The 23,272-nt window shown below is 49.2% G+C and overlaps 9 protein-coding genes across 9 annotated transcripts; 4 read left to right on the top strand and 5 right to left on the bottom strand.

The window, feature by feature from the left end:
* Window positions 1–1,047: 1,047 nt before the first annotated feature.
* ANOM_004316 (uncharacterized protein) lies at window positions 1,048–1,860 on the bottom strand (the record flags this gene model as incomplete). The annotated part of the gene is made up of 2 exons (XM_015549573.1): window positions 1,048–1,427; window positions 1,515–1,860. 2 exons carry the CDS (start codon window positions 1,858–1,860, stop codon window positions 1,048–1,050), a joined length of 726 nt encoding a protein of 241 aa, XP_015409329.1.
* Window positions 1,861–2,471: 611 nt separating this feature from the next.
* ANOM_004315 (class II aldolase/adducin domain protein) lies at window positions 2,472–3,625 on the bottom strand (the record flags this gene model as incomplete). Its single annotated transcript, XM_015549572.1, has 4 exons — window positions 2,472–2,546; window positions 2,600–2,958; window positions 3,022–3,282; window positions 3,373–3,625. The coding sequence occupies 4 exons, from the start codon at window positions 3,623–3,625 to the stop codon at window positions 2,472–2,474; spliced, it is 948 nt and encodes a 315-aa protein (XP_015409330.1).
* A 670-nt stretch (window positions 3,626–4,295) lies between these two features.
* On the bottom strand, window positions 4,296–5,120 carry ANOM_004314 (protein SYS1; the record flags this gene model as incomplete). The annotated part of the gene is made up of 2 exons (XM_015549571.1): window positions 4,739–5,120; window positions 4,296–4,677 (listed from the first exon to the last, which is right to left on the bottom strand). Exons 1-2 carry the CDS (start codon window positions 4,981–4,983, stop codon window positions 4,296–4,298), a joined length of 627 nt encoding a protein of 208 aa, XP_015409331.1. The 5' UTR covers window positions 4,984–5,120.
* Window positions 5,121–5,397: 277 nt separating this feature from the next.
* On the top strand, window positions 5,398–6,092 carry ANOM_004313 (cytochrome c oxidase subunit 6B family protein). The gene is made up of 2 exons (XM_015549570.1): window positions 5,398–5,698; window positions 5,858–6,092. Exons 1-2 carry the CDS (start codon window positions 5,474–5,476, stop codon window positions 5,978–5,980), a joined length of 348 nt encoding a protein of 115 aa, XP_015409332.1. The 5' UTR covers window positions 5,398–5,473; the 3' UTR covers window positions 5,981–6,092.
* Window positions 6,093–6,626: 534 nt separating this feature from the next.
* On the bottom strand, window positions 6,627–9,574 carry ANOM_004312 (putative RNA-binding protein (Nab3); the record flags this gene model as incomplete). Its single annotated transcript, XM_015549569.1, has 8 exons — window positions 6,627–7,168; window positions 7,235–7,455; window positions 7,511–7,542; window positions 7,601–7,996; window positions 8,075–8,235; window positions 8,308–8,601; window positions 8,699–9,304; window positions 9,349–9,574. The coding sequence occupies 8 exons, from the start codon at window positions 9,572–9,574 to the stop codon at window positions 6,627–6,629; spliced, it is 2,478 nt and encodes an 825-aa protein (XP_015409333.1).
* Window positions 9,575–11,191: 1,617 nt separating this feature from the next.
* On the top strand, window positions 11,192–12,028 carry ANOM_004311 (peptidyl-tRNA hydrolase domain protein; the record flags this gene model as incomplete). The annotated part of the gene is made up of 3 exons (XM_015549568.1): window positions 11,192–11,454; window positions 11,513–11,773; window positions 11,854–12,028. 3 exons carry the CDS (start codon window positions 11,192–11,194, stop codon window positions 11,942–11,944), a joined length of 615 nt encoding a protein of 204 aa, XP_015409334.1. The 3' UTR covers window positions 11,945–12,028.
* Window positions 12,029–12,066: 38 nt separating this feature from the next.
* Window positions 12,067–13,320, bottom strand: ANOM_004310 (snoRNA-binding rRNA-processing protein UTP6; the record flags this gene model as incomplete). The annotated part of the gene is made up of 2 exons (XM_015549567.1): window positions 12,067–13,164; window positions 13,231–13,320. The coding sequence occupies 2 exons, from the start codon at window positions 13,318–13,320 to the stop codon at window positions 12,067–12,069; spliced, it is 1,188 nt and encodes a 395-aa protein (XP_015409335.1).
* Window positions 13,321–13,563: 243 nt separating this feature from the next.
* Window positions 13,564–16,997, top strand: ANOM_004309 (putative integral plasma membrane protein; the record flags this gene model as incomplete). The annotated part of the gene is made up of 8 exons (XM_015549566.1): window positions 13,564–13,741; window positions 13,801–14,346; window positions 14,405–14,531; window positions 14,635–14,673; window positions 14,732–14,816; window positions 14,868–14,913; window positions 14,960–16,767; window positions 16,839–16,997. The coding sequence occupies exons 2-8, from the start codon at window positions 13,812–13,814 to the stop codon at window positions 16,995–16,997; spliced, it is 2,799 nt and encodes a 932-aa protein (XP_015409349.1). The 5' UTR covers window positions 13,564–13,741; window positions 13,801–13,811.
* A 3,065-nt stretch (window positions 16,998–20,062) lies between these two features.
* Window positions 20,063–23,151, top strand: ANOM_004308 (cleavage polyadenylation factor subunit CFT2; the record flags this gene model as incomplete). The annotated part of the gene is made up of 3 exons (XM_015549565.1): window positions 20,063–20,211; window positions 20,290–22,669; window positions 22,789–23,151. Coding segments are annotated over 3 exons (2,892 nt in total), but the record flags the coding sequence as incomplete, so codon positions are not given.
* Window positions 23,152–23,272: the final 121 nt, after the last annotated feature.

The following is a 23,272-nucleotide window of genomic DNA, read 5'->3' as shown; positions in this document are numbered from 1 at the left end:
GATTGGGTCCGACTAAGTCCCAGTTGCTTTTATTTTTCCAAGGTAATAACTGTCGTCCAGGTCGATTCAATATAAGACCAGGCAGGAAGAACGCAGACTAGGTAGTTAAAAGCCAATAGCGAGTTTGGGTATCGTAATAGATAGAAGATTGGCTGGGTAAAACAGCGTGTTTTCTCCGAGACACTTTCACACAACAAAAACTCAATACAGTAGGCTAGCCATGCGACAGATCCAATGAATCGAGGCCACTGAACCAGGTCATGGTCAGCCAATTGCTTGTGGAGAGAGATCGAGTATGCGATGTTGCTGATCCGCTCGGAGGTCCATTCATGCCATGTGTCGAGACTATGCCTCTTTGGTCGAAGATTAGTCAGCTGTCTATATAGTTCTCTCTCAAGAGGATGTTGTTTTCTACAACGTATCTAGGGCAACATATATGTATAATGGTATATACGTAAAGGATTTTATAATTGATTTGCTTAGATTATGTGGAGCTATGAGCATTAGGTCTTCTGAAAGCAACCTTGGTTGTTGAAATGGGACGATACGGTTATTTGAGCTTTGTATATATTTCCAACATAACAGTATATACTCAGTCCGTTATTGTATATTTTCACCTTTCCCTAGGTTTCCTAGGACCTTCAAACAAATACCGTACATCCAACAAGTGACTAATTGCCCAAAAATGCCGTATCGTATCCTATCCACAACATACTCATGGAACGGTAAAGTAGAGCCTCGAAACAGATCTATTAGCCCATACCTCTTGAGATGTAGGGTCGATGATATTGTGGCAATGCAGCGGCTCCGTTTGTATAAGTTTGGAACATCGTACCCTAGACTGAATTAGATTGAATATAACGTTTAGCCTGAGAAGGCAATGAGGGATTGCGCATGCCAATAAAGGCAGACGCGGCATAAAGGCCTAAGCAGAAAAGTGATACCAGACCAGACCACGAACAGCTCTGAGAAATGTATGTACACATTACGTATAAGAATATAACAAAAGCTATAATCACGCTGAGTGAATTCCATTCTCCCCATCCATCACCGACCTGGGAGTTGCGCCGGTAACTCGTGAGCTGGAGCATCATGTCGACTCTCCAGCTCATACCGGTACCCCTGCCCATCCACTTCAACGGGCTGATTTGAGATGTATTTGTAGTCATGAATTGGCGCATTCCCGCCTTGCATAGGTGCCGGCTGAGGCCGTGACCGGCGCCTCATGAACAGCCAAACGAAGGCTGCAATGAGAGCCACACCGGCGACACCACCGATAACACCACCTGCAACTGCACCCTTATCTACACCTGATGACGACGAGGAGGATGAGGATGTCTGGGTAGCTGCCGCGGAGGTAGTTGTAGCTGACGTGGCTGTGGATGTTGATGTTTCAGAGGTTGTCGCTGTTGATGGAAATGGTAGAACTATTTCATAGAATGATAAGCATTGAGATATCCTAGCATCCACATGGCGTAGACGAATACATGATATGGTGTGTGTATAAAACGTACCAGTCCCTGAGGAGATAACTTCTAACCTTGTATCCCGCTCACCAAATGAGTAACCTGTACCGGCACAGCCGTCAGTCTGTCCTGCCAGCGCGAATCCTATCGTATCGTGTGGACAGCAAAAATATCCCCCATTGTCATACAAATCCCATGTCGCATTCGCACACCTTGGTTCCTTCACTAACGACTCCGTGCAATTTTCGCCGCTTGGGCAACAATCGATGTTGTAGGCGATAGGGCAGAATGTACCTCCTGGGCAGCAGCCACGAAACCCGCCAACGGTTTCACCACAGTCGGTCTCAGTTCGAAGGCAGGAGCCGTTCTTACGGACAGCAAAACCGCTGGTCATTTTGGCCGTTCTGTTTACGGGAGACAAGGGAGGGATGTTGGTGAGATACGAGTAAGCGAAGAAAATGGAAATGAGCAGCGCCAAATAAGGCCTTTGCGGTCAAATTGACAGTGGAGAACGAGCAGTATGCCATAAGCAACGGGCTCCCTTGTTGGAGGAGCAGTTTCGTGCCCAGAAACCAAGGGATTCATTAAGATCTTCTTACATTTAAGGGGCCTGGGGTTTAGCGACCAATCACCAACTTATACTAAGGCTCCGGAGGGGGGTTGAGCACCCGATAGTTATTCAATTGGTTTACTCAGCGTGGACCCTGAAAGGTCCGGGCTGTGAGAAAAAAAATGGCAGTGGGTGTGGGTTAGGTCTCCAACATTGTCAAGAGGAGACCCTTGTTTCAATTAGGCAGTGATAATCATGATTGAGAGAATGGGCGAAAATAGCGCTGGCCCTGGGGAAATAAATGGGTCCTAGGGTAGGGGCCAGAGGCTAGTGATGGGGGCCGTCTCAGCCTCAATCTCTCTAGAGTAATCTAAAGGACTTTCTTAAGAATAGGCTCGTAGCCTCAAGTAGTTATTTAGAGGGTGTTGCTCATCGCTATATCATTTCTCTCCCCATCACAGAAGAACCCGCCCATTGGTCTCCTCCACAATGAGGTCGAACTCAGGTTGGAATTCAGTATAAAAATGATGCTGTGATGGTCAGTACATGCTCTTCCGAGGTTGTCGCAATGGGGAAGCCATACCGGAGTCTGTACCGCATTGGCCGTATACTGAGCCACTTCATCATTGATGACCTTCTTCGGTACCCCATTGGCAGCGGCTGCTTCAGCCATCAGCTGCGAATGACACGCGTGGTCCAAACTGGAAAGAAGGAAGGCTGCTTCATCTACTGTTCGACCTACGGTTAACAAACTGCGTACATCGTCAGCTGAATTGTACAACAAAACGGGGACCAGAAGCAGGCGATACCCATGGTTTTGCAAAATGCATGCCATGTTGTCCTGCCCTAAAGCCTTCGCAATCTGCTGCCCCTCTTCCTGAGCCAATGCAATTCCACCATGGTCAATATAGACACCTAGTCTACCATAGAAGTTACACGCGTCTACACCTGTCAGTCACTCTCGCCATCTAAGGAGATATCCACAACCTGTGCAAGTCGTCGTACCTTGGGTGATCATCTCGATTCCCTTCCCAAATGCGCTCCACGTCTTTCCATAAACCCCGTGCGTATGCGCAGCAGCAACAACGTCCGGTCTGGCCTTATGGATTTCTGAATGGATCATGAATCCAGCCTCGTTGATGAAGGCCTGATTGCCTCCTTCGGTCACATAGCCATCTTGGTCGACAAGGACGAGATCGGAGGCTTTCATGGCAGAGAAATGTTTGGCGTAGGGGTTCATCCAGAAATGGTCTTTCAAAACAGGATCTGCGAGACACTGTTAGTATAGTTCTCGTGTCTCTACTATTGCTGTAAATAAGTAGCACTCGCCTCTCATGGAGATGTGTCCAGAGATACCTTCGCCGTGTCCATGCTTTCCGAAGAAACGGAACGCGGCCGCCATGTGCTCTTTCATCCATTTACGTTTCTCGTAGAGGTCTGTGAATACTGGAATTCCTGGTAATTTAAGCGTTCCATTACGGTCGCCACGGGCAGTTGCTTGGAAAATGGTATCCTCGACCGCAGGCTTCACATTCATGTTACTGTAGTCTGCAGTGGAAACGACTACCTTCTGCTGGGTAGTAGTTTCGGTTGCCGTTGAAGTTGACATATTGGCTTAGATACCTTTTCTATGGGGAAAACAAAGTCAAAGTTGATAGAGTAACTACTGAAATTTCCAGTCGCGACAATGCTGGGGATATTTATCTCCACTTTCAAGTCTTATCAGTTGAGGTGGAATGTGGTGCCCCCCACATCCAGATAAATGGACCTCAACTCGTTTGGTTTTGATTGACCGGAAACGCCAATTCAGAGCGATTGCCATAGGCGCATATCGCCGACCGTACGGACTTTTGTCCGACAAGACGGATGTTCATGGAAGGCGCATTTTCTGTCTTCCTTGGGTCACGATTGGGTAGATTTGATACCCTTCAGTAGTAGTAAATACTACTCTCTACATGTTTGGGACGTCCCATGTCCCTATGACGTGACGCCATCCCAAAAGGCCATAAAGATTCCATAACAGGATGTTAGATACCAATGTGCCTGCACAAGCCCTTGAATGTCGCCAGAATGTAAGACCATGAAATGTACACATCGGCAAGATGAGAGGATGATACTCGAACCAGAACGCCATCTATACAGGTGCCAACCAGCTAGGGTATACAAAAATTGTGAACATATAGAAATCCGCATGTAAGTCGGTCATGCATCAACGTCAAAATATAAGAGAAAGAGAGGGGAACCGGATACAATCGAAGAAGGGAAGACCCGAAAGAAAGCTATACCGCTTGCTCACCAACCCCCTTCATTTCAGTCATCTCATACTCACCATCTTCACCCTGCAAGCTGCGTTCCCGGCCTCTTCCTCTGGACGGACTGCCCCTATCAGCCGGCGGTTGAGATGAACTTCCAGATGACTGTCCAGCACTGCTACCAGCTATACCGCCAAAGCTGATCGGTCTGAGTTCCCGCCATTGGCAGGCCCAGATACCACCAAAGGTCATTAGAGAAGCACTGGCAAACTGAAGACCCCACCAAAGCAGGTTGGATGGGATGGAGTGGGTGTAAAGGGACGTCGCGAGAAGATGGAGGAAGTGGATAGTGAGTGCAAAGTCAGGAATGAGTTTGGACCGAACGACGAGGAGTAGAAGAAAGATTATTCTGTAACAGTTCGGTTAGCGGCGCATCCTTTTTACGAGAGCAAGGGAGGTGGGCAGCTCACCCCGCAAGACTATTCAACATCCACACCAACCCCAGCATCCATCCAATCGTGGTATCTCCTCTCAGTGAGTCCCAACTCAGAACCAAGTCTAGGGAAAATGGGGTGCCATAGACGAGAGTGGTAAATAAGATCAGGGCCGTCGCGGAGGCATAATAGGCAAGCTGTAAGATAGCAATCTTCCGCACGATCTTCAGCGGCGGGAGCTCTGTCCGAGCCCCCGCAGGAGGCCGTCGGCGCGGGGGCATGAAATGTGTGGTAACTGGTACACACTAGTTATAAAAGTCAAGGGATATTTCGCCGTGAGAAGAGCCGGTGAGATGGTGAGTTCTGGCCGCGGAAAGACCGAGCATATACCCGATGCCTGCCTTTCCTTGGGGTTCTTCCCTCGTTAGTGAGGGATTGCAAGTGGATATGACAGTCGCGTCGCAAATATATTAAGACTGTAAAGAGAAAGCGATGATCTGTTGGGACATCGTCTGATGGGGGAAACTGAAGAAGTTGCTCCAGGTTACTGTGGCGCCACGAGCAGAGCCGCCAAGCGGGCAGAAAGGGACCGCAGATCATGCCGAACGGGAAGCGCATCTCCTAACTACGTCTTAGTATATAAATTTACTTGCGACGGTACCGTTCAGCCTACTTTGCTACTCCCACGCGCTTCATATTCGGTTCTTGATTCCAGTACCTTCCTCGCATCCCTCTTTCTAACTATCACTCGCCAAAAATCCCCAAATCACAATGGGTTGGTTACCGTGGTCCTCCGACTCGAAGAACACCGCTTCCGATGGAGGCCGCATAGCCCCCGATCGGTCCTCTCGACAAAAGTGCTGGGAGGGTCGTGACTTGTTCTTCTCCTGCTTGGACGATAATAATATCTTGGATGCGATCAAGGAGGATAAGGAAGCGCGACGGAAATGTGGGAAGGAGATTGCGGAGTTTGAGTCGGCTTGTTCAAAGGCTTGGGTATGTGCCCCATCTCAGTTTCGTCTACCGTGATGAGGGGTCGGTGGGCGTGACTCAACACACAGACAGAGTCTAGCCTTCCCAATTGTCGTCCCTCATAACAATCTTAGGCTTCCATTGGCTAGATACGGTACAATTGCTGACGATCAAACAAAATAGGTCAAATATTTCAAGGAAAAGCGGGTAATGGAATACAACCGAGACAAGACAATTGAGCGGATCAAGAAAGAGGATGCCGCCAAGGTTCAGGACTTGAAGGCACAGGGATGGAACCCTAGGTAGATGGATGGTTAGTTCGTTCCTATGTTGGGAGAAAACGAACAGCGAGAGAACGGGAGGGATTTATTCCAAGCCAAAAGGCTCTGTACTACATACCATGACTTATCAAAAGCTAATGCCACTCCAATCTTAATAATGTCCCGTGCTCGCATGAGCTCGATACCATTGGCCTTTACATATGTTGCACTGTATAGCGACTATTGAGAAAACCTCTGTAGGTCTGGATTACCGCATACTCAATGTTAGTATTATTTGTCCTTGTCATTACTCCAGCTGACCGCTATGCGCCCTAGTGTATCACAGTAACCGCCGGGAAAAACCATATAATCAGCACCGCGACACAGATAAAAGACACCGTATTCCCATGAAGATCTATTGTCCAGGTGTCCGGAGATTATAAGAATAGAGAAGAAAAAGAAAACCATTGCACTCCTGTCGCAGTTACAGCGTAATAACCGAAGGAAAACGTAAATCAAAATCGACAACCAGGCCATATGATCGTTTCCGATGGCTGAAACCCCATGCCTTAGAAATACCTCAACCGATCGATCAAATTAACGCCAATGCCCATGATGTTCTGTAAAAGATGATAGAGCTCCGGAGAAAAGATGTCAATGAAGAAAAATAGGAAAGAAGATGAGTCATAAAATCATTGCTTCCATTTGCCCAATTGATTCATGATGTTCTGTACATGAGGACCAACGGTTGCCTGATTTTGCGCCTGTTGTCCTCCCAAGCCCTTGGCTAGCAGTGATATCAAGTTGGGATCAGACACCACTGGAGCATTAGGTGCTTGGATTGGGAACGGTTGCGGAGGGAGAGGTTGTTGTGGGTTCGCGGGAACAGGGTGTCGTGTGGCTGCACTCAAAAGACTAGCGAGATCTGCACCGGCATTGGGTGTTGATGCTGTGGTAGAAAATGGCTGTTGCGCAGTTGGGACGGCTGCTTGCCGCTGCTGGAGCGCACCCAAAAGAGACTGTAGAGTAGGTCCGTCGAGGGACGTGATTAGGTTGGCGATGTTGGGGGGATTAGAAAGAGCTGGCAATGGGGCCTGCGGCACAGGCGGAGGTGCCAGGGAAGGAACCGCAAAAGCTGGATTGGGAGGGAATGGAGTAGGAGGCGCGCCGCGCTGCACTGACTGCGCGTGGAAGACGATCTCAGCGGCAATGTTCGGCTCAACATCGGGATACTCTGATGAACTGTTAGCAGGCCAGGCCTTCGTAAACAGATTGGTTGGACAGAAACCGAAACACTTACCATTAAATCGAACGTTGTCTGCACCCCCGCTTCGATCGAAAACCTGTAGAGGAATCTTCCTGGAGAACTGGTTTGGACGGGCGAGTCTCACCACTGCGAGAACACCTTCGTTGATCTGCCGTTGAACGGCCGCATTCAGTGGGATTCGGGGACCCAACACCAAAACATCAACTCGAAGACCTCTATTGCGGAATGCATTTTCCACATGGAAGATGAAGTTTCTAGCAAACTGATTAGCAAGAGACATGTCGCGAAGTGTTAGAACGCAAGACTAACCGGTCTACCTCCTCCAAGACGAGAATTTGCACCTCGGGGACATCTCTTGGGGCCCGTCTAGGCACTGGCAACTCTACATCACCTTCATACCCGCGGCCCGTGGGCTGGGGCTGCGGTATCTTCGGTCCCTTGCATAGGGGGACCGGGATCGGCGTCGTTCGCGTCGATCGTACCGCTCTGGCGTTCTATCCCGGGACCGATATCCGTCCCTTCCGCGGAAGCCACGAGGGGACGGGGATCGAGGGGGAGGCCGATAGTCATCGCGCCTACGGTGAGTAGGCTCATCTCTGAAATCGCTAAATGGAACTCTCGGTGATTCGTATGGTCGGTCGTAGCGATCCGTAGGAGCTCTAGGGTTGCGACTGCTCGACGGTCCCCCTCTGCTGTATTCGGGAGACCTCGAACGCCTGGCCGGCGGAGCGCGAGAAGGTTCTGCAGGAGCTGGGCCTGGCCTCGTATTTCTCTGTGGCTTGGATATTTCAAGGTCTAGGAGGTTCCATTAGTCCGGCTGAGCAATTTTTGAAGTCTGGACAGCTGATACTTACGAACTTTGCGCCCCCTCACCACGGCTCCTTGCTCTACGTCGAGCGCTTGCTTGCAGGCTGGAGCCTCCAGAAACTGTATAAAGCCGTACGCCTGCTTGATAGATATCTGCGCCAACTTCCCGTACTTGTGAAAGATATGATACAGATCTCGCTTGGTCACTCGTTCGGTTGGAAGGTTGCCTGTTGTTTTTGGGAACATGAGACGTCAGTTACTCCACTGCCAGAGTCCAAGATGTGATTCGTAATACTAACCGACAAATAACCTGGATCCCGCTGGGAAACGGTCCCAGAGTCCTTCTGTGACATATACCCTCTCATCATGTAGAAACTCGTCATACTTCTTTTGTACGTCTGGCCCCCAAGGGGCATCATCATCAGCGCTTTTAGATTGCCGAGGCTGCTGTCTATCCACACGCCCAGCCTTATTGGACACTGGGGAGGAAGGTGTCTGCACTTCCGCCGTGGCTGGCGGGGACTGCTGAAAACTAGCCACAGGAGGAGGGGGCAGGGTGCTGACGCCCGAGGTGGTCCCTGGAGCGCCGGCAGCTGCCAAGGAAGGGAGGGCGGGGTTAGACTGGTAATTACTTTGCTGGGCAGAGTAGGAGGCTTGGGCGTAGACGCATGAGGGGGAAGTTGATGATACGAGCGAATATCATCGCTAGGGTTATAGTTGGGATGGATGGAAGGCTTCTCCTGGGGTGGGGGACGAGGAGGCAAGCCCAGGGAAGATTGGAGAGCTTCATCGGTTGCTTGAGGGTCCGCAGAGGCGTCCCCGAAAGGAACGGCCTCAGATATTGCAGGGGCAGAAGGAGCGGTAGAGGAGGGGGAAGATTATCGAGGAGGTTCTGGAAATCCACACCATCCTCACCAGTGTTATGTGGTCTGTTGCGGGTGGCTAAGCGATCCTGTGGAGCCGACGAAGCTGCCCAGGAGGAGGCTGCATGGTCTATTTCGCTCGCAATGGGAATGCTCTGTGAAGCATGGGGAGCAGAGGGAGGGAGATCGGGGAAAGGGTGATGAGTTATATGGGTGGCGGAATCTGATGGAGGAGCAGTGGTTAGAGATGAGTTTGGTTCGAAACCCTGCGCAGCAGAGGTGGTCGCAGTGGTCATGGAAGAAGCACATGCAGATTGGTCTGATGGCAGTGACGCATGGGAAGACGCAACCACATTCTTGTTCATCGAACCGTCGTCCGCCTGAAATGCACCAGAGTGGTGGTAGCTACCTTGTGTTTGAGTTTGGAATTGTCCTGGAGCCTGCACGGAGCCATAGTTTCCTTGCACCCCCCCAGACCCAGCATAATGGGCATAGTGGATGGTAGATCATCATGCAGCTGGGCGCGGTGTTCAACAGCAGACTCGGACTTCTCATAAGTCGAAGTATCGTTGAAGACGGGGTCCATTTGATTCTGAAGCACCGGAATATTGGCTGGTTCCGCGATGTGTAGCGGACGAGGGCTCTCGGGAGTCAGGGTCTTGCCTCGAAAGTGAAGAGCTTCATCTGGGGAACCGGGCGTCATGTAGACCAAGGATGAAGAATTGATTCATCTACAAAACCACGCGAAGAAACAGTCCCAAGAGCCACAGGGGATTAGGGATTTTCCAAAATCGACCAAGCTAAGGTGGGGCTAATCTTGGGAAAAAAAAGAACCGGGCCGTTTGGGAGCTCCGGAGGGCGGTAAAGGGAGGATAAAGATGGAAAATCAATGAGAGGAAGGAGAAGCACCACGGGGGATGAAGAGGAACTGGCTGTTTGATCTGTTTGACGAATAGTAAAACCAAGCAGACGAACACTCCCAATAAGCACGAGACAAACAGAAGGCAGGGAGGAGAAACCGAGCGAGGCCGATAAGAAATAATAATAACAAAATAACAAGGATAAGGCTCGGGTAGGTATATAAAACAAGGTAGGGAGGGAAAAACAAAAGCTCGGACGTATGTAATGGAAAGATCTAGTAAGTATCGAAACGACAATCCGAGGGGTAAGCCCAGGCTATGAGGAGCAGATGAAAAGGATCCTTCCGCCAATCCTTGATAATTAGTCAACAATCGTACTATTAAACGACGCCAGAATTAGTAGATGGGGAAGTTGTTGGTAGTGTATGGAGTAGTATGTAGTCGGTAGTAGTACAGTAGGGAGGGGAGGGGATCGGAGGGGGGCGTGGTGGGAACGAGGGCAAGTGACTCGAAAAAAAAAAAAAACAAGCTAATGTACTCCGGGAGGGGTGACCAGGGTAACTGATGAAGATCCCTCTTTTAGTTGGAATCACACACACACGCACACAAATAAAAAATGTATTAATTAGTTCCAAATGGGTCGAGGAGTGTGGGAGGGTAAAAGGGAAAAAAAAATTCGCATGGCAAGACGGACGATGGAAGATTTTCCATGTTGTAAAGTTACGGTTTGCGCACGTCAGCTTTACAATGCTGCACAAACTTCAAGCGCCTTTCCCTATCGGGTAGGGCGTTAGCGCGCAAGGTCTCCTCATGCCGACGGTATGACTGGATGGTTCCATTGCCAACCAGTCTTAGTGGCGGGTCAAGTCATGCTCTCAATGATTTCCCCTGGAACTGCTCGAAAGTTCCTTCATCATTCGTCAAGAGAGTTATTCTTAGAGTCAGGTCCAGACCCTGGTCAGACCGGAGTATCTCCGTCTATACTATAGCTTGATTCAGCAATCGACACTTGTCAGCACTTGTTATCCCTCATTTCTCCGAATTCTTTTGTACCTTTCAGGTACCCAAATTGTACCGAAGAGTGGATTACCTAAGAATCTTGAACTCCTAGCCACGTTACCACCTGGTGAGGGCGATCTGAAGGGATTCTGTGCCGGTGGAAAGCCCGCGGAAGTGGATGGTACCCAGCTACGAGAGGATACCCACTACCTCACTTGACCTTCCCGATCGGCTATAGCGCCAAGTATCGGGTTCTTCAGTCTCAGAGCACAGCATCTTTCCCGGCAACTAACCTTCAAGCTAAGTCGGATTTCTAGAAGATCCCCATGCTTGTTACCGGTTAGTATCTCATTCTTAATTCAATGTCCGAGTTGCAGGTACTCAGTACTGCGATTACTTCAACCACCAAGGAGAATATAACAAAAGAAACGAGATAACCTCCTGAAGCATAAATGAAAAGAATGGTCACGCTGCAGTTGTGTCCTCGGATAGTTCATTGGTTCCCCCTTCTTCGTCCCTTCTCCGCTCTCACCGCAAGAACATTCGCTTCTAAACAAGCGGCCGCCACGGAACGCCTCCAAGACTCAAATGAGGATCTAGCCGCAGCTCGAAAATGGCTCACGGGACTCACTTTGAAAACCATCCCACGCCATATTTGTGAAATTTCATTTAGTCGCTCCGGTGGTCCTGGGGGGCAGAACGTGAATAAGTCGGTCGACCTCGTGTAAATAACCTCCGATCGTGTCGACTTATCACTAACTGGGCCTTGCGGATCTGAATAGGGTGAACTCTAAAGCTACTCTGAGAGTACCTCTTCATTCTCTCTTACCGCTTGTGCCTCGGATTTTACACCGTCCATTGCGTTCATCACGATACTTCGCCGAGAGATCACAGAGTCTAGTCATACAGTCGGAAGAATCGCGGAAACAAGCCGCCAATGTGGAGTCATGTTACGAGAAACTGCACCAGTTACTTAAGAATACTGCAACAGATGCCATTCCTGGGGAGACATCTCAGGAACAAAGAGATAGGGTATATAAATTGTACGTTTATACACGTTGCTGTATTGGCTTTGTTTCCTTTTTACAAACACCCCGAAAGGCTTCAAGCTCACATTGCACAGGAAGAAGGCTGAAAACGAAGCCAGGATCAAGTCTAAGAAGCTGCACAGCAGCAAAAAGGGCAATCGGCGGGGTAGTAAATTTGATGAATGATTGACACAGAGCTAACTTTTATCTGAACCACCCATGTGCGATGATGAACTCCAATAGGCGCCTTTGAATGACAGCGGAGAAGTAGAAGGGTACGAACAAGAGCAAACGAGGAACTGCCATCTCTAAAGTGAGAGCACACGCTCCGCATTGCGGACCGTAGCAGTAATGGCTTTTTGCAGAGACGGATCCAGACCTTCTGCGTTCTCCAGTGGCCGCAGCCAGTTGATAACCTCCTTTGCGACAGCGGGGTCCTCGCGGTGCTCCTTCAATCGGGCAAAAGATGTAACCAACGCCCGCGGGAATTCGGGCGATGTGGGCTGGATTCCGGCGGTAGGAAGCCTGATATAGCAGATTTGTGTATGATGACTGGTAGGACTGGACTGCTGCAGCGCATTGACAACATGGTCCAAGATTTTGCGCAGACATGGCAAATCAGAAAACTCCACGGCCATGTCGAAGAACTCCCGACCGAATTTGGCATCTTGTTCAAAGTTATTCATTGCTGTATCGAATATGGCCAACGGGATAGCACCGCTCATTGCAGGTGTTGAGCGGAGATTCTCTAACGCCACTTGGTCCACTCCACTACTATCTCCAACGCTCGGATTGATATCTTCACCGGTGATCTGCGGTAGCGCAATCATGTCGGCGTTAGGATCTTCAAAGGAAGCATCTGACGTCGGCTTCGGGGCTTCAATCTCTCTGTCAAGACCCAGGATACGCTGCCGAGCAACAAGTTTGGCTGTATATATCAATTCCAGCTTCGCGTAGTGAACCCATAACTTCCTAGAGCTCTTACAGAACCGTAGCCCACGTTGCATGTGGCTTCGGGACTGCGTCATATCTGCATGGTCATCCAAAGCATATTGCGCTGCATATATCCACAGATCCACGTTTGTTGGGTGTAGCCGTAGGGCATCTTCGAAGATCGTTGAAAGCTTTTTGAAAGCTTTCTGGGCCCTAGCATATTCAATGTATTGAATCCATAACCCAATATCGCCGTGAAATTTGCGAGTTGCGCGATCCAGGATGAAGAAAATTCGCCGCTGGCCAGAATATCCCGCATTGCGAATACCAAGCCGCTTTACTCTTTTGCGTCGGAGGGTATCGAGGTTTATTTCGTATTCTGCATACCGTACAAAGTCGGAAGGTTGAGCACCGCGAGCATTGAGCTTGTGCTCAAAGTCCGACCGTTTCTTGATGATTGCTGTGATCTCATCCTACTCAATGAAAACGTAGTGTAAGTCTTCCGCATACTCTAAGTGTTGTGCAGTTTAAGGAAATACCTTGCTAAAGATCTTCTTTCTCTCATACTCTTTCAGTTCAGGTACTGACTTTTCTAGAAAGAAGCGTGCCTTATCAGTAGCGGCAGACATGGTTGCGATTGTCGTTGCTGCAGGATACCTCTTTGAGATTAAGCAGCCATCAACGGAGTGATAAAAAAAGTTGTCGGCATCCCGCAATCAAAAGCTCCGACCACGTCGAAGTGCCTGTCCGCTTTCCTAACTCGGGCTAGCGCTTATTTACACCCGCAAGTTACCGAGCCTCAGTTCCATTGTCAATCATCGTATGTTCATCTGGCTCAGGGGCTTCTGACCATTGCTGTCTGAATTTCCGTTTGTTAATTTGTTCTTTCTTTTCATATTTTTATTCCATTCTTGACACTCGTTTTGTCTCCTTGATTGCTATTTATTCTCTTCGCTTCCCCCTTGTTTCGTCGAGTGGCCGGGGACTGGTCCGCCTGTCTTCTTCGCTGCCATGGCACCCAAATTCAAAGATGGGGATGCCGTTGTAGCGGTTAGTCTTGGCTATATCAAGAATTGAGGTACTTTGGAGAGTCACTGAACAATTGTTAGGTTAATGGGAAATGGGTGTCTTGGGCGCACACAGTCGCTGCCTATGCGGCCTTCTTGAGCGCTTGGTAGTAGGAATGTCTCTGCATTTCAGGAAAATCGTGCAAAACGAACATTATGGCTATCCTGACGAATGGTTTCCGTCGGTGTCAGCAACGATCGGTGATCGCTATCCCGAACGATCCTTCTTTCAAGTTTTCATCGCTATCACCTCGGGGCCTCGGTTTGCTCTAGTGTTCCTTTGGTACATTCTGACCTCGCGCCCCAACTCAGCTCTTCCTAAGTTTATCGCGGGCGTTGGATTGTTCCGGACGTTTACATGCGGTGGTTGGACGTACGTTACATCGACGGACGACCATGATTGGCATGATATTTTCATGATCTCTTACCTCGTTGCGACGTTGCCCTGGACTCTTGGCTGCCTTGCGCTCAGCCCGAACAACCGTCGCGCTGTGAAGTACAGGAAGATCTTGGCGAGCTGTTTCTTCGGAACTCTTGTTCCTTTAATTTACTATTTCATTCAGCACAAGGTGCACAAGGTCGCGGGAGGTATGTCTGTCGTTATATAGCTTCTTTAGTCCCTTGTTTCTAACTCTATTACTTTTAGCTTACACCAAATACGCCTTTTTTGAATGGTCTCTTATACTGTTTGATGTGGGTTTCGACGCTGTCACTGCACTCGACTTCGAGGCATTTGAGATCGTGGTCAGGGATGTCAAAGGGATTAGCAGAGGGTATGTACAGTGGCTTCCGAAGTAAACCAAGAAGAAAAATGTACGGTTGCCAAGATGTGGATGTTGGAATTTGAGAAGAGTGTTCTAAGGTTTTAATCTCCAGGCAGTTGAAGACCACTGCAGACTCCGTCCTCGAAAAAGAGTGTGTATAATCTACTCTCCAAGGCTATCAGAACTCTTGGCAATTAACTCGTAGCTAGGAAAGGAAAGCCTGTTGGAGCTACGTTCGGCGAAGGTTTCTTCTGGACAGAGATCATTGATGCCGCTGCAGATGCCTACAATATGGTAAACATTAGATTGGCCTCATAAGTGGACTTGATTACTGACCAAGTGTAGTTTGTCTTCTGGTCCTTGTGGACTGCCCTTGGTGTACTCGTCTGGTGTAAGTGTCTGTGAAAGTTTCTCCTACAATCCTCTGACAAAGTTAGACTTCCCTCTTTGGCATATGGGTATCTCTGGCTACGAGTTAGCCATCCTAAGCTATGTGTCTCCGGTCCTCCTGGTTATTCCCTCCTTGAAGTCTGCTGCCACGAGAAATCCTCGTCTTTTCCATTTTCTGTCACTTTCCGGGCTACTGGCGTATAAGGTGCAAGACCCTGCCAATCGACTTTTTATGACCACTTTCGCGGTTGCTTGCAGCTGTATCGCATGGTCTGCGACACTATATGCCGAGAGGGCAAACAGCTCTAGGCTGGAATCCCGTATCTTTGCATGGGGTATTGGTTTGATTATGTCGAGCATAGCTAAATTCGCATGCAAAACAAACAATCCCATCTGGCCGATTATGCATGCAGAGAATGGAGGATGGAATAAATTGGGACTTTTCCTTGGTATCCTGGCCGTCCTCAGGTCACACAGAAGGCCTCCAACTAATGGAGGAGACTACTTCCCCTCGAGCGGCAGGAAAGGCTCTTCGTTATTTGCCGCCTTTGGTATCGGCGGTCTGCTTTTCGCAATGCATTCCCTCCTCTCCGACTCCAGCACCATGATCGCTTGGGTCTGGGAGGGATATCCCGTGCGCGGCCCTATTGCAGTACCTCATGGTGCACTCACTATCCTTGCAATGGGTGCTGGACTTATTTACGGTCTGTATTATCCCCGCGTTGCTGGAAGCTGGACTGCATATGGGATTGCGTCTGTTGGCGCGGCACTGCTTACTTGCTCCAGTCACTGGACTGGATTCTATGGTGGCCTTGTCCTTGCTTTCTACCTTCTTGCGATCACTCCAGTCCTGGTTTCGTCAGCTGTTCGCCATTCACTAGCTAAAACCTTTGGTATCGGTTTCCTCCTGTACACATTCCTGATTCTTTTCCATGTGTGGGTTGTTGCATACGCCTTTGTGCCCGGTGGGCCTCTCGTCAGAGAACACACCGATTGGATTATGATCACCACTATGTTATCTATTGGAGCTGGTGTCTTTTCTGCTGCTGTCACCAACTCATCCGGTACTAAGAGCAAGATTGTCAGCCCGAATGGCAAACGACAGCGGTCATATTTTATCTATATTCTCGCGGCGCTGCAGCTATTTTCCATGGCTATTGCATATCTTCGCTTCCCTACAAACGACTATGTGCCATATCACAAAGAGGATAAGGTTGCGACTGTCGGCATTTGGACAGTTCACTTTGGTCTCGACAATGACATGTGGTCATCGGAACGGCGTATGCGCAATGTTATCCAGGAACTTGAGATTGATGTTATTGGCCTTCTTGAATCTGATAACCAGCGCATCATTATGGGCAATCGCGATATGACCCAGGTCCTGGCGGAAGATCTTGGCATGTACGCAGACTTCGGTCCTGGTCCAAACAAGCACACTTGGGGCTCAGCTTTACTTTCCAAATTCCCAATTGTCAATTCTACTCACCACCTCCTTCCTTCTCCTGTCGGTGAGCTTGCTCCGGCCATTCATGCCACCCTTGATATGTATGGCGAGCTGGTTGATGTTGTCGTGTTCCATTCGGGACAAGAAGAAGACCCGGAAGACCGCCGCCTCCAGACCGAATATTTGTCAAAGCTAATGGGTTCATCCCCTCGCCCCCTTATTTTGCTGAGCTACTTGGTCACAAAGCCACTGGAAGGTAATTACAATACCTACGTCAGTGAACTCAGCGGCATGAAAGACATCGACCCTACTGATTGGGACCGATGGTGTGAGTACATCCTCTACAAGAACTTGAAGAGGACTGGCTACGCACGTGTTAGTCGGGATTCTATCACAGACACAGAGATTCAGGTAAGCCATGCCGTGTATGCCCTCTGCGGAGGGGGAAGCATCTCATCCTTGCTGACCAACTGCCGTGATAGGTTGGCAAATTCGTCATTGGAGAACCCGAGCCTGAGAACGAGATGCGACTGCCAGAAGAAATGGTGCCAGAAGGGCGTCGATTCCCGGGTTTGTTCCGCGGACAGGGAGTCCGCGGTCATCGTTATCATGTCTTTGATGAGCCCAGGTATTGGCAATGAATGCCACGTGGAACGGCCAGTGGACCTTGATTCATTCCCTCTCTGGGCGGCTCAGGGTTCCGGAGCCCTGGATTATTTGTATATTCTACGACGCGAAAAATTCACCCCTTTGATGGCTGGTTATTCGCGATATTTGCCACGACTATGTACTGTGAATCTCAATCAAACTGTTTTTTCATAAACATTTCTATATTTAAGTTTTGAATAACTGCGGTATGTTCCTACTTTTGAAAACAGGAAGCCGTTGTACAGAGCACATGAGACTTAAAAGCAGACTCTAAACGCATTGACTAGAGAACGTGTTGATATGGCCATTGACGTCTACCAAGACGAACTCATCCTGTGTTCTTCCATCACGGATCACAACCGAAGTAATCGCTTGGGAAAGTCAAACCTATCCCCGAACTGGGATGTGGAATGTGGAGATCATACCGTTCCTCCTTGGTGTACGTGACCGAGTACATATGACAAAAGTATGAGCTTCCTGAGCAGTAGCTTATGATTCTCCCATGACTCATCAAGGGAGGGGAGCTCGTTTCACTTGGTCTTTCGAACAAGGTATTCAGGCCGTAAAACTTGCATTGAGCCTTGAATAAGCACATTCCAGCCCTGCAGACTCAACTGCTGATCTTCGCGCCTCGAGCTGTTGCACATCGTATTCTCAATCTACCGTGGAATGTGTGGTTCCTTTCATGATTAACATTTTAATCTTTGCTTATCAGCTAGCTTTCTGGCCCAATTTCGAAACACAGTTAAGCCCCGGGCACGAGTATCTCGTGAATGGCAAAGCTTTTCTTTTTCTTCCTTTCACATATTTCTGCCCCTCAGTAACTTTATTTTGGGACTTCACCTTAAAAAGCAGGCATAGCGATGCTTCTGCCTACTTGTGCGTGCTTCTTTCCATTTCACCAGTTGTCGGGTTCCCAGAACGAGAACGTGCCCAGAAGCCGGTATTCTCGTGTCTTACTCGTGAAGACTTGGTGCACTTCATTTCTTTGGCTTATCTAGCTTTGATTTGTGAGTAATACGTAGCCAAGCGGAGGTACTCGAGTCCCTGTACTCCATCTATCTCTCCAATCATTCCTAGATATGTCGTTAAAAGAATTTCTCGTATATCCGTGTTAACTATTTGCAGACCCATCTCCACCACGACGTATATCGAGAATATCCTGCCGTATAGTATATGAACTTTCGCCTCAACCATACTTTGTCATTTGAATCATATACAAGAAAGAGTTTGGGGAATGTATGAGCGCCCTAGTCGAGGTTTCGTCACCCGTATAGGTTGGGACGACACAGCGAGCTGTCGTATGGTGGACTGCACAAGATCCTCAAAGCTACAATGTCGAAATCGCCAATAGAACCGCATATGCCAAAACCCAAGAAGGATATACAGCGACCCTCCGGCTCAGAAAGTCCGGAAGTTCAACATGTTGAAATGGCCTCTGGCCCTGGGGCGGGTTCACGTTCTAACCCTATTGATCTGAGTGATGAACGCCAGCTCTATTCAAGGACACCTCTTCCTTCGCGTACTCTGGCCAATGCACGAGCTGCACTGCAACAACTAGTTCTAAGATCTAGATATGGTTCTTCATATATATTTGAAGGTTGTGGCTCGCAGGATTCAATTAATCTTCCTCCTCAGCCGCCTCCTGCTAGAGTCGTCGGTCAGTCGGGTGTCTCAAGTCCCAGAAGATCTTCTAGCCATAGCGCGGGCTTTGATGTAAGATGTGCTCAACACGCGCTCCCAGAGATCTCATTCGGGGCCAATGCACCCATGCCACGTTGGCGAATTGAGCATATTCATCCACTACTTGCGCGGGGAAGCCCAACGCTGCAATGGGTGTTCGATTCTGGTACAGACTTTGCCAAATTCGGATGGTCAGGGGATATGGTTTACGAATACGCATACAGGTGGCTTGAGGAAGCCCTTAACGATCCGTCATTTGGACGATACACGAGGTCCAACATTCTAGACGGACATGGCGAAGATCCGTTACCGACCCTCCCGCCAGCACCAAGTACATGCTATTTTCAAATATGGTCTCAATCATCGAGAACCAATGATAACTGGCATACGCATCCGGACTATGAGTCTTTACGGATGGCTTGGCCGATAGGTATGCAATCACAGTTCCAGTTCTATTTTTCGTTTAACTCCCAACATCAACACTTCAGCGAGGACAAAGCTGACGCCTCAGAAGCTCCTAAACAGCCGTTTTCTGGGTATCACGGAATCCACAACAATTATATGTTTGACTTTGAATCTTCCGAACGCTGCAATGAGACAGATCTCGAGCTTGGCCGACATAAATCGACTCAAATGTCGGGGGAAGCAACTATGGACGAAAGCCAGCCAATGCAATTCAATGGATATAGATGGGTGTGGTTCAGCATCGCTTTTTTGGTATTGAGCATGTTTCTGTGTCTTTTCCTATATGCTTTTAGGATCATCAAATGATGTAACTTGTTGTATATTGCTTCGTTCTGATTATTCGATTGTGTTCCTTGCCGTGCCTTTGAGTTGACAATCATGTGGTGTTGAAGTCAGCGAGCAACGGGGAGCTTTAGACAATTTACTGTGTATGCGAAACATTTATCGTTGTACATTCTTGCTTGAGGCGACGGGCCTCCTCCTACTAGTACTAATTTATGGCCGCATTTCTGCCCTTAAGTCCCAGCGGCGAGCTGCCTTTCATCAGGGCCTCAATTCCCGCAAAAGATATATAGTGGAGACCTCCAGGCTGTATACAATCTTCAATTAATTGAATACACCAGGTCATGTGAATGTTAATCTTGCAAACAAGACAAACACCGGATCCGCGATGCTTCATCGGAACTCTCCAATCACCTCAATAACACGATTCCTCCTCAATGCCTTGAGTTTTAATCCATATCTAAGTGAGGAGAGACGTGATGTTATAATTGAAGTCTAATAGCTTTAATCATTCTTGTATTCGGATTGATGACTCGATTGGAAGCGCTGTACCGCTAAGTCCGAGACAAATCCAACTCCGTCGCCGACTTCGAGGTTGGCCGATGAGCGACGCCTGAAAACTGCAAAGATGTTTACGTTCACACCTTTGCTTGGCGCACAGTCGTCCTCCTCGAAGGCTTCTCAGTCAATCTTAGAGCTGGATGGTGGAATCAAAATCCTTGTGGACGTCGGCTGGGACGATACCTTTGATCCTCTGGATTTGCAGGAACTAGAAAAGTAAGCTCCGTTATATGATGACAAGACAGCTAGCTTGTCTTCCTTTTCGATGATCCTTAGTCTGATTGACTGTGGTAGACATGTTCCCACCCTTTCGTTGATCCTTCTGACCCACGCTACCCCTGCGCATATTGGTGCCTTCGCGCATTGCTGCAAGACCTTCCCTCTTTTTACACAGATTCCCGTCTACGCCACGAGCCCCGTTATTGCGCTTGGTCGCACATTGTTACAGGACCTGTACGCCTCCTCGCCGCTAGCTGCAACATTTCTACCCAAAGCCTCGATTTCTGAGCCGGGCGCATCTACTTCTGCAGCGTCTGCCGCAGCATCCGTACCAGAAGGCGAAGGGGGCGCAGATGCTAGTCATTCCGGAAGAATCCTCCTTCAACCTCCTACCGCAGAGGAAATTGCCAGATACTTCTCCCTGATCCTTCCCTTAAAGTACTCGCAGCCACACCAACCACTTCCTTCCCCCTTTTCCCCTCCACTGAACGGCCTTACGCTCACGGCTTACAATGCTGGACACACTGTGGGAGGAACAATATGGCATATACAACATGGCATGGAATCGATCGTTTACGCTGTCGACTGGAACCAAGCACGAGAGAGTGTAATGGCAGGTGCTGCATGGTTCGGCGGGTCAGGCGCCAGTGGAACGGAGGTCATAGAGCAATTGCGCAAACCCACCGCGTTGGTATGTAGTACAAGAGGAGGTGACAAGTTTGCCCTTCCAGGAGGACGAAAAAAGCGAGACGACTTACTATTGGATATGATTCGGAGTACTATCGCCAAAGGAGGCACTGTTTTGATTCCCACTGATACCAGCGCTCGAGTCTTGGAACTGGCATATGCGCTGGAACATGCGTGGCGCGATACTGCTGGAACAGGACAAGAGGAAAATGTGCTAAAGGAGGCCGGACTATACCTCGCAGGTAGGAAGGCTAACACGACGATGAGGTTAGCCCGGAGTATGTTAGAGTGGATGGACGAGAATATTGTGCGAGAGTTCGAGGCCGCGGAAGGTGTAGATGCAGCTACGGGTCAATCTCGAACTAATCCCGGTGGTCAACGTTCTGGCCAAAACCAGGGCAAAGAAGAGAAAGGCACCGGTCCTTTTACTTTCAAACACTTGAAGATCGTCGAGAGGAAAAAGAAGCTGGAGAAGATTTTGAACGACCAGACACCCAAAGTCATTTTGGCTTCCGACACGTCACTGGACTGGGGTTTTGCAAAGGAATCTCTCCGCCTGGTAGCGGGGGGTCCGAACAACCTTCTCCTACTCACTGAGTCTTTCCATAAGGAGAGGCTTGCCGACAACCAGGAAGATCTTCATCGGAAAACTCTGGGTAATATGATCTGGGAATGGTATGAAGAAAGGAAAGATGGTGTCGCATTGGAGAAATCTTCCGACGGTGAGATGATTGAACAGGTTCATAGCGGTGGTCGAGAACTCTCCTGGTCAGACGTTCATCGTGCACCTCTAGACCCTGGTGAACAACTACTCTATCAACAGTATCTTGCCACGAAGAGACAATTACAAGATACTTCCCAAGCGAGGGGACAGGAAAATTTGGATAATGCAGCGGATGCGCTTGATGACCGATCTAGTTCCACATCCGAAGACTCTGAGACAGAACAGCAGGGACGGGTCCTAAACTTCTCAACTTCATTAGCTCATTCCAATCGCAACAAACTCGGTCTCAGTGATGAAGACCTTGGTGTCAATATCCTTTTACGGCGGAAGAACGTGTTCGACTGGGATGTCCGGGGCAAGAAGGGCCGCGAACGAATGTTCCCGTACGTAGCGCCCAGAAAGAAGGGAGATGAGTATGGAGAATTTATCCGACCTGAGGAATACTTACGAGCAGAAGAGCGTGAAGAGATCGACATGCAGCAGCGCAGATCTGACTCTCAGACCAAGCTTGGTCAGAAACGACGATGGGATGAAACAGGACCGGGCGGGCGTCGGTTGTCTAGCAGCGGGGCCAAACGTCAACAATTTCCTGGAAAGAAGGACGCCAGCACAGCGGACGATATGAGCTTGACGGAGGATGGAGAAGGTGCCGATGCTGCCCTGGAGTCGGAAGATGAAGCGGATGGTCAGACGTTCGAGGGGCCCTCCAAAGCGGTCTATCAGAAGGCTAGTCTCACTATTAATGCTCGTATCGCTTTCGTGGACTTTACGGGATTGCACGATAAGCGGAGCTTGGAGATGCTGATCCCGCTCATTCAACCACGCAAACTGATTCTAGTGGGCGGTATGAAGGAGGAGACCACGGCCCTTGCAACAGAGTGCAAGAAGCTCCTCGCAGCTAAGGCTGGAGTTGATGTCTCCGCTGCGGACTCTGCTGTGATTTACACCCCGGCTGTTGGAGAAGTTATTGATGCTAGCGTTGATACAAACGCCTGGATGGTCAAGTTGAGCAACAGTCTCGTTCGGCGCCTGAAATGGCAGCATGTCCGTAGTCTTGGCGTGGTGACATTGACTGCACAGTTGAGGGGTCCTGAATTTAATCCCCCAGAGGACGCAGCGGACTCCCCAAGTAAAAAGCAAAAACTGTTGCAGGAAGAGGCCAGTTCACAAGCTACGGCACCTACGTCGACGGCACTAAACCCACAGCAGACAAGTCTGATGTCTACCCGGTGCTTGACATACTTCCCGCCAACATGGCAGCAGGAACGAGATCTATGACTCGCCCTCTCCACGTGGGTGATTTGCGCCTGGCGGATCTCCGTAAGATCATGCAGGGAGCTGGCCACACGGCCGAGTTCCGTGGTGAAGGAACTCTTCTCATTGACCGTATGGTCGCGGTCCGCAAATCAGGCACAGGAAAGATCGAGATCGAAGCTACGGCTCAATCAGCTGCTGCTGTAGGACGTGGGGCGGGAAGCTTCCTGGACGTGAAGAGGAAAATTTACGAAGGACTGGCTGTTGTTGCGGGTAATTGACTGTAAACTAAACATTATACCTATACCTACTACATTTGAGGCAATCGGAAACCCCGAAGATCGACATTGTCCGACGTAGCAAGTATAAAGAATCAGAACCCCAACCCACCGC

The sequence above is a fragment of the Aspergillus nomiae genome (assembly GCF_001204775.2).
Source record: "Aspergillus nomiae NRRL 13137 chromosome Unknown contig00053, whole genome shotgun sequence".
Lineage (NCBI taxonomy): Eukaryota > Fungi > Ascomycota > Eurotiomycetes > Eurotiales > Aspergillaceae > Aspergillus > Aspergillus nomiae.
This window is presented reverse-complemented; position numbering and strand designations above follow the sequence as displayed.